A 15,960-nucleotide genomic window follows, 5' to 3' on the forward strand; every position below is an offset into this window, starting at 1 on the left:
CTCAGCTGGTATTCCATTGTATTCCCCCAGGCTAATAGCACATGAAAAGAGCCCTGCTACACAGCAACAAGTTATTCCCCAACCAAGGCAATTAGATCTAATTACTATTCACAATGATTAGGTGGTTCAAGGTGATGACGAGCATGAAGGTGTCGAAATGGTTCATGACCAGGCTACAAAATGAGAAGCGAATGGGATGATTATGTTGCACCAATATTGGCCCCTCCATTGCCGCCAGTTCACAGCCCTCCAGCCTCCAGTTCACAGCTCAATGACTTAGTGGGCTTTCACGCTCTCTTAGAAAGGGCTGTTAAAACGTTTGATCTGTCAGTACCTATACAACAAACCAATTGTTTCCTATGTGTTTCAAGGCAATAGCAAGGATTTCAGTGCGCTCTATATCCATAGTTTATATCTGAGCACAAGGTGTTAAGATCATGAAAATCTTGCTACTGTGACAATAGTAATACCTACACTAGATGAGAAATACAAGGCCTCTGACAACTCTCCAACTTGTCTAATAGGACATCCAAAGCCGGATTACGTAATTATGCAGGCGGCGCAGCAAAGATCTAAAAATCTTACAACACCATGTTGATCTCTTCCCAATAAGGAAGGTAGAAGATCAGGTAAAATTGGTGAACTATTTTCCGCCATGGAATCTATGACCATAAGAATGTCCAATGCATTAGCTATATTGGGCAGATATATCGCCAGATGTGGTCAGATTTAACACCATTTATTGATTATCTGACTGAGAACAAAAAACAAAAAGCAAAATCCATTTTCAGAATGGAGAGAAAACATCCTTAGAAATTATTGACATACCAATGGACGTAGCCTTGACTGGCTTTAGGAAAAAAGCTGGAGCAGCAGTCTTAGGACGCATACACGGGTAGAAGGCAGCCTTGATTTGCCCAGCGGTAAAGTCAGGGATTTTGATTATACCTTATAACAGAGAGGCTTTATTCAGGAAGCGTATAGATGTTGCGCCCTAATTGATAAAACCTGCTACGGAAAAAGCAGGATTTTTTGGATTCCTCTAACAATGCCGGTGTCCGACATTTCGTGGTCCTAGGGGTAAAAGTCAATTCCCCTTCAGAGGGGCTACCAATCCAACATATATCAGCCTTATGCTCACCCTCAACCGGGATATCGCCATCAACTTACTCTGCAATATTAACCACCACCAGCTTTCTCCAGACAGCCTAACAAAAGGAAATTGGCTGGTGCAGGACGGAGACATGAGTACCCCAGATGACAGTGACAATGCTATGACATCAGTCGCCTCTTTTCAGGCAGTTCCGTTGACTATGAGAGAGACACTCTACAACTTTTACAAAAATCAGAGATTCATCTCTTTGGTTTGCTGGCTGTTGGACATTATCCAGCATGTTCACACCGTAGAATGTACTCAGAACCCTCCTCGAAATCCACCTTGCAGGAGGTCACATCAACACCTACTTCTGGTAAAAGAGGAAATCAAGTTGTTTATACTCGAGGGCGAAATTGAATGCGTCATACAAGCGCACAGAAAAACAGATTTCTACTCCAACTTCTTCCTACTAAAGAAAAAGAATGGGAAGTGGAAACAAGTATTGGATCTGAGACAGCTCAACAAATACTTCAAAATGTATTGTTTCGAATGGGCACCTGCAGAATATCATACAGGCGATAAAACCAGTGGATCATATGAAATCACTAGATCTCCAGGATGCTTCGTTCCATGTCCACATCTTTGCCAAAAACTACTGGTAACTCAGATTCGGGGTGCCTGGATGTCACTACTAATTCAGAGTACTCCATTTCGGATAAAAATATGCCCCAAGAATTCTTACCAAGTGTATGGCGCCAATTGCAGCCAATAAGAGAAGAAATTTACATCAAATATTCACATATTTGGTCGACTGGCTAATAAAAGCTACTTCGTTCCAAGCTTAGTATGTTCCACAAAGGCATGCCTTCAAATTTTCGAGAACTTTGGTCTCCAATTAAACAGAAAAAAATCCTTTCTTATTCCGAGTTCACAAATTACATTCCTTGGATCAGTTCTGGTCACAAGAGTCTGTAAGGCCTTTTCAGGAAAGGGGAGGGTTAACAAGATGATAATGCTAGCTTTTGCCCTCTCAAGAAAAAAGACAATTTCAGTCAGTCAGTACAAATCATTCCTGGGGCAATAATTTAATCTTGCATTTTATTGATTCCCAACTATCCTGTTCATGAGACCACTCCAAAAACAAATAGAAATACAAAGGAAACAGGAGACTTTGCAAAAGCATTATCAGCATAACACCGGAAATGGTAGTAGATATAAAATGGCGGATGAAAAAAGATTTCATGTCCATGGGGTTAACTTGTCTCACCAAGCCACCAAACTACATGACGACATCCATGGTGTGGCCTATGGCTTCGCATTTTTCTTCCAAGAATGAATTAGGATCTGCAGTGCTGGTCTGAAAGGACAACACAACCACACAGTTTTACTTACACAAGCAAGGAGGAACAAGATCACAACTATTCTCCAGGGAAGCACAAGACATTTGGAATTGGTGTTTGCACCACAAAATTTCCCTGAGGGTAGACCATGTGCAGTGCACTGACAACCGGTGGGCAGATAATCTTAACAGATCTTCAATAGAAAGCCACGAATGGGAGAGGTCACAAACACCCCTTTTGAAAGATATTCAGCCAGTGGGGAACTCCAACCTTAGAGACCTATTTGCTACTCCATTCAATCGGAAATGCCAATACTATATAAGTAGGTTTCTACACAAGGGCTCTTGGGGAAACACTTTTAAGATTGCAAGGACAGAAATATTTATGTAGGCCTTTCTGCCACTTCCTTTGATTCCTCAGATCCTCAACAAGTTAACCCCTTTCATGCTGATGACGGCTGGGAGCCGTCATGGCACACAGTGCTCGTGTGCTGATGACGGCTCCCAGCCGTCATGACCACGCCCTCGATCGGAATGTGCCGCGCAGGAGCGGAATTCCGGCCGCGGGCAAGGGGTTAAAGCAGGAATCATGTCAAATTATTCTAATAGCTCCAGCGTGGCCAATACAGTTTTGGTACACAGAACTTATCCTCATGTCGGAACAACATCACATTCCACTCAAACCAGTCCCAGGAGTTGAAAAATGGCCATGAAAAAAGGCCTGGAGATTAATCTGAATACAGAATCGCTAAATTTGCTGCCTGGCTCCTGGTTACGAGTCCCATCAATTGAATGTCTTAAAACAGTGCAGAGACATTCCAGCTAAAGCAAGAGCCACATCTACAAACAGATCATAAAAAGTAAAATGGCTTAGATTTTGCTGTTGGTGTTCTTCAAATAATTGTTTCCCTTTTTCCTCAACTTAAGCAGAGGTATTACCATACCTACTCGGCTTAGCTCACTCTGACCTATTGCCTTGCTCGATCAGGGCTCATCTCGCAGCAATATCGAGATTCAGGAGATTTTGGAATCGAAAGTGTTTATGGTCAGACAACCTCGTAAAACAATTATTAAGAGGGTTGTTTAGAGGTTACGACCTGCAAAAAAAATATTGGCAATGGCCCAGCAGCTAAGCACAGTTCTGACAGTTAATGTGAGGACCCTTTCAGTGTATACACAAGGCCCACATCAAGTATCTTTCATGGAAGATGGCTCTTCTCATAACTCTGACATCAGCTAAGAATATTCTGCAAAATGCTGGTGTTTACAATACAAAGGCTTTACCTGTAATAGAAAGAAAGCAGGGTTATTTTGTGGACTAATCCTCATTTCATCCCTAAAGTACCAACAGATTTTCACCTCAATCAACCTATTGTTTTAACTGCATTCTTCCAGAACCCATCAAACGAAGCAGAATTCTCTGGATGTTAAAAGGTGTTTGAAATGTTATATAAAATGGACTAAAACCTTTAGAAAACCTGATCAACCTCTAGTCATTTTCGCACCTTCAAGAAAAGGTCAAGCCTTGAAGTAGCATAGCCAGATGGCCTTTAGCAGCCATAGCTTTTTGACATGAAAAAGTAGGAAGACCGCTCACAACTGAAGTATGTCCTCATTCGACAAGAAATCTGGCAATCTCCACAGCACTTTTTGCCAGAGTATCATTACCTTACATATATGCAGGGCAGCCACACGGACAAATAAGCATACCTTCACTAGACTACTGTCTAGATGGCACTACCAACCAAGATACAGCAGTGGGTCAAGCAGTCCTTAACTTATTTCAATGAGGTGAGTTACTATCTTGACTTATTATTTTATTATTATTTTATTTTCTTATGTAAATTATAACTCATGGTATATTTCCCACCTTTGTAGGTTATCTGTTTTGGATCAAGTTTGTTACTGCTTACAATTCGGATTCAAGCTTGTGAAGCTATAAAAAATGCAATGCAGAAGGAAAAAACAAGTTGCTTCCCTGTACACTGTGGTTGTCTAGTATTGATATATTTCATATATTCGCATGCATCCTTCCCACCACCCCTTTCCAGATGTTTTACATTGATTGCCTACTATATTTATATATGTACTATCATGCTCTGAAATCTGAGGTGTGGGGCTCTGGAGGAGAAGGATGATTCAGAAGCTGCTTTCTTGTTGGCTGAAGTTTGGTTCTACCTAAAGGTATGCAACTTGGTCTACCATGTCATTGCTGTATAATGCATTGCACTATTTATAATTACCATGGGACTCCCACCTTGATGATTGGGAATTTCAAGCATGTGAATCTATACTGTTAAAGCTGCTCACCACAAGTGTAGGCTGCAAAAAGAAAACTGGATGAAAAGCGTGCCATAATGTACCAAAGTTACAAGATCTGTAAAAGCGTGTTGCTGCTGTAAAATGATGATGTTCATTTTACAGCACCCAGGCCTAACAATAAATCTCGCAAAATGAAGATTGTTTCCCGTTCAATCCATCCATTATCTGGGAGGGCACCTGGATATTGGGGTGGCAGAAGTGTATTGATAGGAGGAGAGACTTACTTCTCCCATTGAATTGTTACATATGACTGAAGAAGTTGTATATTATAGCCCATCAGATCATTTCTCTGCTGGAGTCCAATGTATCTTGCACCGTCCTACCATGAGCATATCTGCAGATAACATCATTGCAATTGTGTTTATAAGATTAGTGGTTCAATTCGTAGGCAAGGACAAACTAACTCCCTCAGAAGCTGTAATTCAATCTTTCTTGTTGGTGATAGTTGGATGATATTAAAGATGTCCATTTTCTCAGACTTTAGTGACTGATGGCTCCCTTCTGGGATGGGGAGCACACATGGGCAGAAGGAAGAAAAGTCATATCATAATCACCTCCAAGAAATGGGAGCAGTCTACCCCATTCTCAAGTCTTTCCTTCCAGAAGTCAAATCTCACACACTGTTAATTCAGACAGACAACACAATGAAGTTCATTATCTGAAAATGTAAAGAGGAACTTAACAGTTGTGCTTCTCAAAATTCAAAATATCTAGAAGTAACTGATTGATTGGCATGTTGTGGATATCCTTGGCAATCTCCCGGTAGTTCAAAACTTAAAGGAAAACTCACAGCAGGGTTTTTCAAGAGAACCACAAGTGGGCATTACATAAAGAAATGCTATACATCATCTGTGAATATGGATTTTCCTAGATAGATACACTGTTTGCAAATGCAGAAAACAAAACAATGTGCAAACTACACTTTTGGGTTTTACCAACTGGGCAAATTGGGGAATGCCCTTTAGATAAGCTGGTCGAGGAACTTTGTTTACACATTCCCACTGATGCCCCTGACTCCATTTGTTGGTAAGGCCCATGCCCCTGATCCCATTTGTTGATAAGAGACAAGGCCCGATTGATCTTATAGTCATGCGATGGACGCATCAGTGGTGTTTGCGGACCTTGCAGACCTCTTGGAGGGTCCACAGTAAAGGCTGCCATGTAAAGTGGATCTCCTATTCATGTTTGAGGATCTGCTCTTGTGTCCCATCCTTCCATCGCTCATCCTGGCAACCTGACTTCTTGCAATGCAGACACTTAAATTGTCCACAAGAATGTATGAACATTTTGTAGGAGGCTAGACATCCGCCCACTGTGGTGTCCTACACTTTCAAATGGAAGAGGTTCTGTATCTGGTGCATTCAGAAGAATATCAGGAACCACAAGCCAGGAGGTGGTTACTCCCTTACCTTCTCTTAACTGGCCGTTTTCCTCTATAAAATAGTCAGTACTTCTTGCAGCCATTACTGCTTCTAGATATGTTTCAGCACAAACCTGTTCGCTCAGATTGCTTTGACAAAGAAGTTTCTAGAAAGGATTTAAGGAAGCTTTCCCTCAGTTAGGAGATCCTCTTCTTCATGAAAGCCTAATATAGTTCTCTTGAAATGAATGTACCCTCCATTTAAGCCAATTCATAAAGCTACCTTGCAGTATTTATTTTGGACAGCAGTTTTCTTTGTGGCCATCTCTTCTCCAGCAGGGTAGTGAGATTCAGGCACTTTGCTTTAATTAACTGTAAACAACTTTTCCATAAAAATAAGGTTGCTATGAAATTTCATCCCCGTTTCCTCTCAAAAGTAGCGTCAGTCTTTCACCTCAATCAGACCATTTCCCTTCTTTTATCAAAATGTAACCCTCTGTTAAATATTTCTTATGCTCTTAAGTGCTGACATGACTGTGACATCACGAGATGGCTGTTCTTGCTTCTCAGCTTTATCTGCTACTCTGGCGTCTCTAAACCTCCCCTCTGTCTGTTTAAGACACACTAACTTGTTGTGCTTTCAATGTCTTTTTGAAAATCCTCCACAGTCTCACTTCCCCTTAACTAACCCTTTCCATCATATTTAATATTAGATGTGGCAGACCCACCCCGTCTCTTCAAGCACAACTGGTGTTGCCAGTCATTTGTCCACTTCATTATGCTGCCTCCTTGGGTATTCCTGACCGTCTAGTTTGCTCGTTTAAATTAGCATTTTGCTCCTACCTCATCCCCACTAAGTCTGCAGGGCATCCTGAAACTTGATGTTCCAGCTATAGAAGCTGATTCCCCAGGTTAGCCAGGCTACCTTCTAACATTTGTGTGTAAACATGTTCCCAGTCCAGCATATTTCTCTTCTAGTAACTTTATAGTCAAGACACTCCACTGACGCTTGTACTTCTCAATTAAATCCACCATAGCCTGTCATATTATCCCTGAACATCACGTCCTTCAGAACCACTGTTTTAATGCCCTCCCCATGATGGGGCTTAAGGTATCTTTTATCGAGAGCCGGTCAGTCAAGTTTATTTGTATGCTGTGACCCATAACAGTTGGACAAAAACATCAATAAGTGTAATTTATTAGGAACAATGTAATAATCTGGTAGAATATGATAATTTGTTAAAAACATAAAAAAAATTAATAATTATTAAAGGCAATATGTTCATATATCATACCTACAGTGTAATATAGTTTAATGCTGTGGTTAGAGAACGTTTATTGCATATGTGAGGCATTTCAGATGAACTTGAGCCTTTCACATATAAAAGGGAGGAAAGAAGCTGTCTTTAGTCTGCAATCCGGTTGTGTATCTGAAGAGACTTCACTCCGTTCTTCTTAAGAGAAGACTAGATCAGGCTTAGAAATAGAACCTTTGCGGGTCACACCTACCCAGATATGCACAGAATGTTTGGTCTGTGCCTTACAATGTTCCCCTCCAATTTTTAGCTAGGAACACAATTTGCTGACCGGTGATTGAAAAGCTATATACAGTAAAGATATGCTTCTCACAGAGAGCCACTTGTGTTCTGCAGAACTGAATCATTGTGCTAGAAAAGACATTTACAAGAACTGTGTTCTCCGCTCTCTGCCATTAAATTGGTTTCTTCTCCAAAATGACAGATTTGACCTTCTTGTTTCGGTGTAACTAGAATTTCCTAAAACTGGTGCTTGAAAAAACCTGGTTTCTTTATGGATTATTTTTACAAGTTGGGCATTTCACTCCATGTTTGGCTCAGGTGTTTTTTCCCTGTAGACAGGCTACTACAGTCTATGGGTAAACTTTTAAAAATAAATATTATAATCTGGCTTTAAAACGATCAATATTTTATTGTAATAATAGTCATCACCAATCCCTTTTTTCTGGCTGTAACCTTCAAACTTATTTAATAGTTATAGCAAGCCCAGCATGGATTTTGACACCAAAAACCACATTATTGGCAAATAATATGAATGTTATGCATTCACAAGATAGTTTGGGGTTATTGGCTTGATTGTTGTGAAGTTCTTCCAGTACAAGCCTAATGTTTGTTGAAAACTGAGTAGGCTTACCAGAACCTATTTAATTAAATTGCCACAGTCGTTACATTGGACTTGTGTATTACTTAACTTCATTGAGTTTTTGTAGACCAAATCTATTTATGCTGTGCAGGCAGCCTTGACCCTTCTCAATCAGGCTTTTGGCCGAAACATAGCACTGAAACAGCCTTGGTGGTTGTCACATATAACGTCATGCTAGCACTCGATAGCGGTCAAGCCACTCTCCTGGTGTTATTAGATCTTTCCGCCACATTCAAATCGGTCGACCACCAGACCTTTCTCAGGAGACTATAGGAATCTGGTATTGGTGGCTTGGCACTGCAATGGTTGACGAGCTTCCTTACAAATTGCTCCTCGGCCGTGAATCTGGGGCCGTATCGTTCTAAATCCAAAGAACTGACCATGGGGGTGCCCCAGGGGTCTTGTTTAAGCCCCACCTTATTTAACATCTATATCGCTCCCTTGGCCACACTCCTAAGGAATTATGGGTTCATCCTGATATCACACGTAGATGACACCCAACTTACTTTCTCTTTTAAGAAATCTCTCCAGACAGCTCAAGCCACCTTCTCCTCCGGCATGCTGGCAATCTCTCAAAGGATGCGTAACAACTTTTTCCAACTAAACGCCGGAAAGACTGAGATCATGCTATTTGGAGAGGCTCCACTGCTGTGGACCCCAGAGTGGTGGCCAAGAGAGCTTGGGATTGTTCCAGTAGCAAAGACAATGGTAAAAAAATTAGGGGTTCGTATTGAGCAGACCCTGATCATGAAGGAGCATGTGACCCACACAGTTGGATCATGCTTCCACGTATTAAGCTTGCTAAGAAGAGTCTTCCCCTTCCTTCCTGATTCTATAAGGAAGTCTCTTATTCAGGCTTTAGTGTTGAGCAGATCGGATTATTGCAATGCCTCTCCTGCTGGTGGCAAATGCCTTACATAGTCATGTGATGGAGTTAAGAGTTTTGTTAAGGAATCAAAGACTATGCATGTTGGAAATGGAAAAGTTGTTGCAAAGTTAATGTTTTCTCTATCGTGGTTTTCAGGAAAAGAATCTGTTGTCAGTGATATTACACCAAGCGGTTTTGTGCCATCTCCTCAGGAGAGTAAGAAGATGAGAAGGAGCAGCTGCCATCGCACACCAGTAAGTGTTATGAAGTTTGCTCTGTGTACCTCATCCACCAAAAAAGAGATATTTAAAAAAAAAAGATTTGGGTAGAGTTTTTTTAGCATGAACTCGGCCCGAAGGTATCAGCGCGCTTTACATGAGCACCAGCTGCGTTACAGATTGACACATTCATTTTGTTAGGCACAGGGAGATTCACCATTTTGCCAGAATCACAGGATGTTGAGCATCCCTGCTTAGACTTGAACCTTGTTCCCCAGCTTCGAGGTTGACCGCTCTAGCTGTTAGGCCACATCATATCCTCTTTTCCTTCCAACAGTGCCAATCGTGAGATGTATGAATGCCATGCTAAGACATGGTTAACAAAATTGCCACACAGTTATAACACTATGCATGCAAGGACAAACCATTTTGATTTAGACTTTAGTGTACTTGTAAGAAATCATATCAGCCATTCAGTGTATCGGTCACCAGAGATGAGGTATAAATGGTGAATCTAGACACCAGCACTATAAATTGTGCAAGAAAACTCTAAGCTGTTGATTATGTATCAGTTTCCTTCAGGCTTTTGTTCATGTCGAGTTCCACTATTTAGAATTATTGTTCAGTGTCAACAGCACTTTGGTTAAGACCATGAAAGTATACTGTACTTGTACTTGTACCCAATTACTCCTTGCTGTTGTGTTTAGTATGTAAGCTTTGTATTGATGTGATTATCATATAACGCTGGTGTGTGGGGTCTGGGTGAGACTGCTTTACAGAAACCAAGATTTGATGGGGAGTGGCTGGGGGTTGAGAAAGGATGGATATGTGTATTTTGGATGGTGCTAGGCAGCACACAGTGCAGTTGGTTTGTTCCTTTTCACAGAGTGAGGCACAGGTAGGTAAAGTGATTTGCCCAGAATCGCACATTTTGTAATTTATCGTCAAAAGCAGGATTTGAATTTGACTCAGGATTGCATGGTGTACAGCGTTTCTTTATCACATTGCTGCAACCAGTTGTAGTTCATCAGTATGATCCCACTTTGTCTCAAGACTGGATTCAGATATAATTTCTGCATGTCTTTACAAAAAGACCAATTAATAAAAAAAAATACTTCAATACATCCGTGCCTCAGGGATTTCATCCACAATATTCCTTTTCTTATCGCCTTCCAAAAGCCAATTAGATAGATTTTCTTCAACACCAGACCTAGACTAATTTTTAATAACAGTTATGTCTGGAATGTTCTAGGCTAATCATAGATAATGTGCGAACCCATAAGAGACGTGGAAGAGTTTAGCGTGACAAAAGAGAATTTTAGAAGTCAAATAATAAATATCTTTGTTAAAACTATAATTTGTTTCCAAATTTCCTCTGTACTTACTATCAGAGAATCATCCTACATTATAGGTTATTTGATGATAATAAATTTGTTAAGTTTTGATTCAGCCGAAGAATGAACTTTAGGGTCAAGAGTAGTTAGACATAAAATCTTCCATCTAGTACCTTGCAATCGTTTTATAAAAGCCACTTTACTGAATAAATGTTGATGTCCAAAGGGAGTCAATGGTTTGATGCAGGGTGGGTGTTGCGTGCTTCTGCATTTTTATGTTATAGTTTGTTGTATTAGTCTATATGCCATATTACATAACTTGTAGCCCTTACTCAGGTGGCTTTTGGTGCAATTCTTATGGACAGCAGTATATTTTTTTATAAAAGAATGGGAAGTTTATCCTTTCTGTAATCTTAACACCTTGGCTGCTAAGGGTTTTCCTGCTGGGCGTTGGCACTCATTTTTTCCCATTGTTCATGACAAGGTCAGCTCGTCATGAGCGCAGCGCAGGTAACACCCATGACGAGCTGGCCTTGTCATTAGCATGGAAGGGGTTAAATGCACCTTCATACTTGTAGGTCATGTGCATTTTTATGCAATTTATTTACACGAGGCCATATTGTGTGTAAATAAGAAATGTTCTTACCAATGTACATACTGCTATTAAGAGTGCACTGAAACATAGACACTCTAAACAGATGAGCTGAATGCATCCTGTTGGACTTGGCCTTTTCCCCCGAAATTTTTCGCTTTTGACCCCCTTATCTAGGATGTCTCCCCCATGGGATTAAACCTGTATAGGCCATGAGTGGTGTGAGACACCTTGTTGAAAATGTAATTACATGTAATAATGTGAGCATTAAAACTGCACCTGACTGAAATGTAGTGTTTTTAAAATGGATGCCATGGCCCTGGGTTTTGCCACTGGACTGCCATAGGTCAGCAGACTAGATAATATTACCCAGCTACTCCTAGCTTTTGGAGGGAAGCCTGGCACCCAGCGTGCTCAACCCCTCCCCTTGAGCCAGTGTGAACCAGTTTTCCCCAACATTCCGGAAGGTGCTGGCTCTGTGAGGGAGGAGGGTATAAATAGGGAGAAGTGCCACCAGAAAGTCAGTCAGCGCTGGGACAAGGAAGAGAGGGGACCTGCTGTGAGGTGCTACCGCCACATGGGCCTGTGAGCTGGGCCCTGCACCCCTATAACCCCCCCCTCTGCTGTCCCCATGGGCCCCTGACAAGGGATGGCCCCTATCCAGGTCACTGACGCTATTTGACCGGGTACCACGCCAGCGCTGTGTGAAGAAGCGCCCAGGAGGTGAGGAGTGTGCCCCTGAGGAATTGCTGTGGGACTGTCTGCCCCTCTGAAGCACCCTGGGGAAGATTGTGCCCCCAAAGGAACTGCTGCGGGCTGAGGTGCTGTGAGGCCCAGTGAAAGCGCTGGGCCCTGGGACTGTTGTGGCCCCTTAGTGCTGTAAAGCCCACCTGACAAACGCTAAAACTGCGAAGCGCTGAGGAAATGCTAAATTCCTGCCCCCTCTGCGTGGACTGAGAAAGGAGACTGTGGCAGCTTGTAAATAGCGCCATTTTCGCTGTTTCCTGAGGAGACTGTGGCAGCTTGTAAATAGCGCCATTTTCGCTGTTTCCTGAGGAGACTGTGGCAGCTTGTAAATAGCGCCGGTTGTGGAAGCGCGCTTTTGCCGCTATCTAAAGGAATAATTAAAAGGGAGCCTACCCCTTATTGTTGCCATCGTCACCGCCGCGGCCCGGCGCCGCCAAGGGACCCCCACCGCTGTGGGCATCGTCGCGGCTGCCCCCGGTACCAGGAGAGGGCCGCCGAAGTGCAGGGAGGGCCGCGCTAGGCCCTGAGGCCGTCAGGTTTCCCCATCACATGACGGGGCCCGGCCGCGTCATCGGCCCGCCCCCGTCGCGCACCGATTGGCCTGCGCGGCCGTGACCTTTGAAGGCCGCGCAGGGATTGGCTGTTGGCCGGGAAGGCCAGGAGAAGGGGAATCGAAGCCCCGGGTCCCCGTGAGGTAGGAGGGGGACCCGGGTGAAGCGCCGGAGTAGGGCCCCCGTGGTCGAGGGGGAGCCCCGAAGCAAGAGCGACCGGAGTGGGTGCCCACCCCGCCGGGGAGTGCCCCCGCGCTGGAGGGAGAAGCAGAGTCTAAGCCCCGGGTCCCTGTGAGGTAGGAGGGGGACCCGGGTGAAGCTCCGTTGCGGGGCCCCCGTGCCAAGGAGGGAGCCCCGAGAGAAGCGACCGGAGCGGGAGGCCACCCCGCCGGTCTGTGCCCCACGCGAGGGGCCGGTGAGTCAGGCGGGGCCGGGGCACACTGTCGGTGCCAGCCCCGCCTCCCAGCCTGAGGGAGGCCGGAAGAAGCTAGCTGGCTGCGTGGTGGGGCTCCCGTAGTGAAGAGGGAGCCCCGATAGTGCCTATTCCGCCGGTGAGTGCCCCAAAGAGAGCCTGCCCGGGCCTAAAGCAGCCCCGGGTCCCCGTGAGGAAGGAGGGGCCCGGGTGAAGAGGGAGACCGGCTGTCATGAGGAGGGGGCATCGAGGCATGGGTTCGGTGTCTGCCCCAGTCCCTGCCTCAGAAGCCCGGTGAAGCGATGCTGCTGGCGGGGCTCTCCTGAGCTGTAGAGAGCCCCACGCACCCAAGTTGGCCGCATTGAACCCCCTGGGCCCCCGTGAGGAGGAGAGGCCCGGGTGAAGCAGAGAGAAGGGGGTGTCCTCGAGGCACATTGCGGTGCCTGCCCCCTCCCCTAGAAAGGAGCCCTGCGTCCTGTTGTGGAGAGCCCCGGGTCCCTGAGAAAGGAGAGGAGCCAGGCGGAGGGCTGAAGACAGCAGGAGTTGTGTAGCGGGGCCCCCATAGTGAAGAGGGAGCCCCGGTTGCAATGCTGAGGCCTGAGTGAGGCCTTGTGGGCCCGAGTGATCGGCGCAGATCACCGGGGAGACCCGCGACTCGAGGCACATTGTCGGTGCCTGGTCCCCCCCTGCAGAGGAGACCCCCAAAGAACGCCTGCAGGACCTACTGAGCCCCGCAGGAGCCATCGAGGAGAGTCCGGTGAGTGGGGCCTGTCTTAAGTTGGTGGAGGGGGGGCAACGGGGTACATTGCCGGTGCCCGCCCCCTGGGACTGTGTTACCCTGTCAGGCGGCCCGTATGGCAGAGGACACCTGTGACTTGGGCTCCAGATTTATTGAACTGCCCTGACTTTCCTGCAACTAACTGCCCTACTAGACAACTCGGGAGCAAGCCGGTTGCCTTTATTGCATATTTTGGGGTAGAGAGTCTTATCCCCCCTCATTGCAAATTTAGGTCCCTACTGTCTGGGTTGCCCTGAGATCCCCAGTTATTAAGGAAGCCTGAGGGAGGAAATGTCTAAGGGAGTCTAGAAGTAAAGAGGGTTGACTGCTGTGTACACCCTGATGTTTGATACCCCTAGTTTGATGGTAGAGGGAGCCTAGTTGATTCCTGACAGGTGTTCCTGATTTAGGAGAAGGGCCCCTACCTGATATTTATGCTGGGCGAAGTATGTTCCGCCTAGGTTGGTCAATGAGTTGGCCTGATGTGTTATTCCAGGCCCTTGTTTATGTACCAGATTGATGGGCCAGACAGGCTGATTTATTACAGGTGTTCCTGTCCGTGTTATGCCGTGATGCCCTAATGTTTTCTTTCCCTAACAGGGGTTGGGTTGGTGTTAATGTGCATGATGTATAACTATGCTAATGTAGAACTTTTGCAATTACAGGCTTCCCTTTAGGATGAGAGTCTGAGTTGGCCCCGCCAGGTTGGCCCCAGATCTAATGACATTTTGATTCCATCCTTTTTCTCTTTCAGCATGGACGACTTCCTATGTAAATAATTTCCCCCCTTTATTCACTTGGCTCTGGCGCCATTTGGCGTCCTGTGTGACACTTCTGTTTTGCATTCTTTTGCCTTGCAGGTTGGAAACCCTACTAAACTACGTATCTTTTTCCAACTCAAACTGGTGTCCTGCCTCTTTTGTGGTGTGCCTGGTGTGTTGACTGTGGGTACTGCGTGAATGCTTCACATGTCCTCGAAGTTTGGCCTGCGCGCTTGATGCCATGCTACCCCCTTGGAGATTTGGGTGACCCCCATTTCTTACACATCCCATTTCACTTAGACCTTCCTTTGTGCACCGTTTAGCCCCTTGGGGTGAGGAAAGCAATCACAGAGGGTAGATTCCCATTTCTTTAGGTCAGCCATCACTTGTCATTGCCTGCTGTACAGGCATACACTTTGTGAGTGCATGCACCCTTTCTTTGTTAGTTTCTAATTGGGGTGCATTGCACCATTGTTTGGGTGGTGTAGAGCAAGGATGTGTGTAACCTTTTGTACTGAGCCCTCAAGTTTTCATGAAAAGTTTCTTGGTTAGCTGGACAGATGGACTAGGGCTGTCAAAGCATGTTCAGTTTGAAGCAAGCTTTTTTAACTACGGTGTTTCTGTGGTCTGAAAGAAAGCACTATGGCAATTGAAATACTCGGAGCTGGACTGCTTTGCTTTATTTTCTGGGATCTCCCAGGGATCATGGATTCCTGGAAGGTATTGTGATTAGCTGTGCAACCGTGCACCAGAACCTTTGTTTTACAAGTATTAAGGCATGCCTAGAATGCTTAAAGTGCACTCATTTGTTGTTGAATGGAAACTGTAATGTTGAACTAGTTCCAAAGGTCCACCCTCTGTATGTAGGTTTATTTAGGTCTTGTCTGCATGCATCTGGTGTTATAGATGGTGTTGTTTGAACACTTAGAGAGACAGTAATCTCGAACAAATGGTCAGTAAGGAGACACAACAACTCACTCTTTCCAAGTTGATTAAAGAGGAGCACTCCTGTGATCTGGTGGTTTAGTGATGAAGGAATGGATCCACTGCCGAACATGCGCTCAACCTTCCATCGAGTCTTTCAGGAATTCAAGTTGGAAGCCATTATCTACTATGTTTCAGCCTTCCAACAGTTAAAGTAGAATCAGAGTTGTTGTGTGGTCCTTCGGCAGTTTATTGCCTGTCATCATCATCTCTGTTCACTTAAAGGTCTCATGCCCGATTGGTATAATAGATTAGTTTATGTTCTTCCACATACACTCAGCACTACTAAGTGGGATTTAAGCCTGTGGCCAAGTTGTTTACTAGGTTATCTTCTGAGGGATAAAAGTTGGAGCATTGTAGAATGATGTTTAGGTTTTGCCTGGGGCACGGAGCTTTAGCTCCGCCCCCAGGAGAAATCTG

At 44.7% G+C, this 15,960-nt stretch overlaps 1 protein-coding gene across 3 annotated transcripts in view; it reads left to right on the forward strand.

The window, feature by feature from the left end:
• Positions 1 to 15,960, forward strand: part of SLX4 (SLX4 structure-specific endonuclease subunit) — a 590,413-nt gene that overhangs the window by 301,442 nt on the left and 273,011 nt on the right. For all 3 annotated transcript variants that reach the window (XM_086941400.1, XM_086941399.1, XM_086941398.1), the window contains exon 9: positions 9,320 to 9,417. In XM_086941400.1, the coding sequence (XP_086797526.1) occupies positions 9,320 to 9,417 (98 nt within the window). The remainder of the gene's footprint in view (positions 1 to 9,319; positions 9,418 to 15,960) is intronic.

Source organism: Lissotriton vulgaris, chromosome 10 (genome assembly GCF_964263255.1).
Source record: "Lissotriton vulgaris chromosome 10, aLisVul1.2, whole genome shotgun sequence".
Classification (NCBI taxonomy): Eukaryota; Metazoa; Chordata; class Amphibia; order Caudata; family Salamandridae; genus Lissotriton; species Lissotriton vulgaris.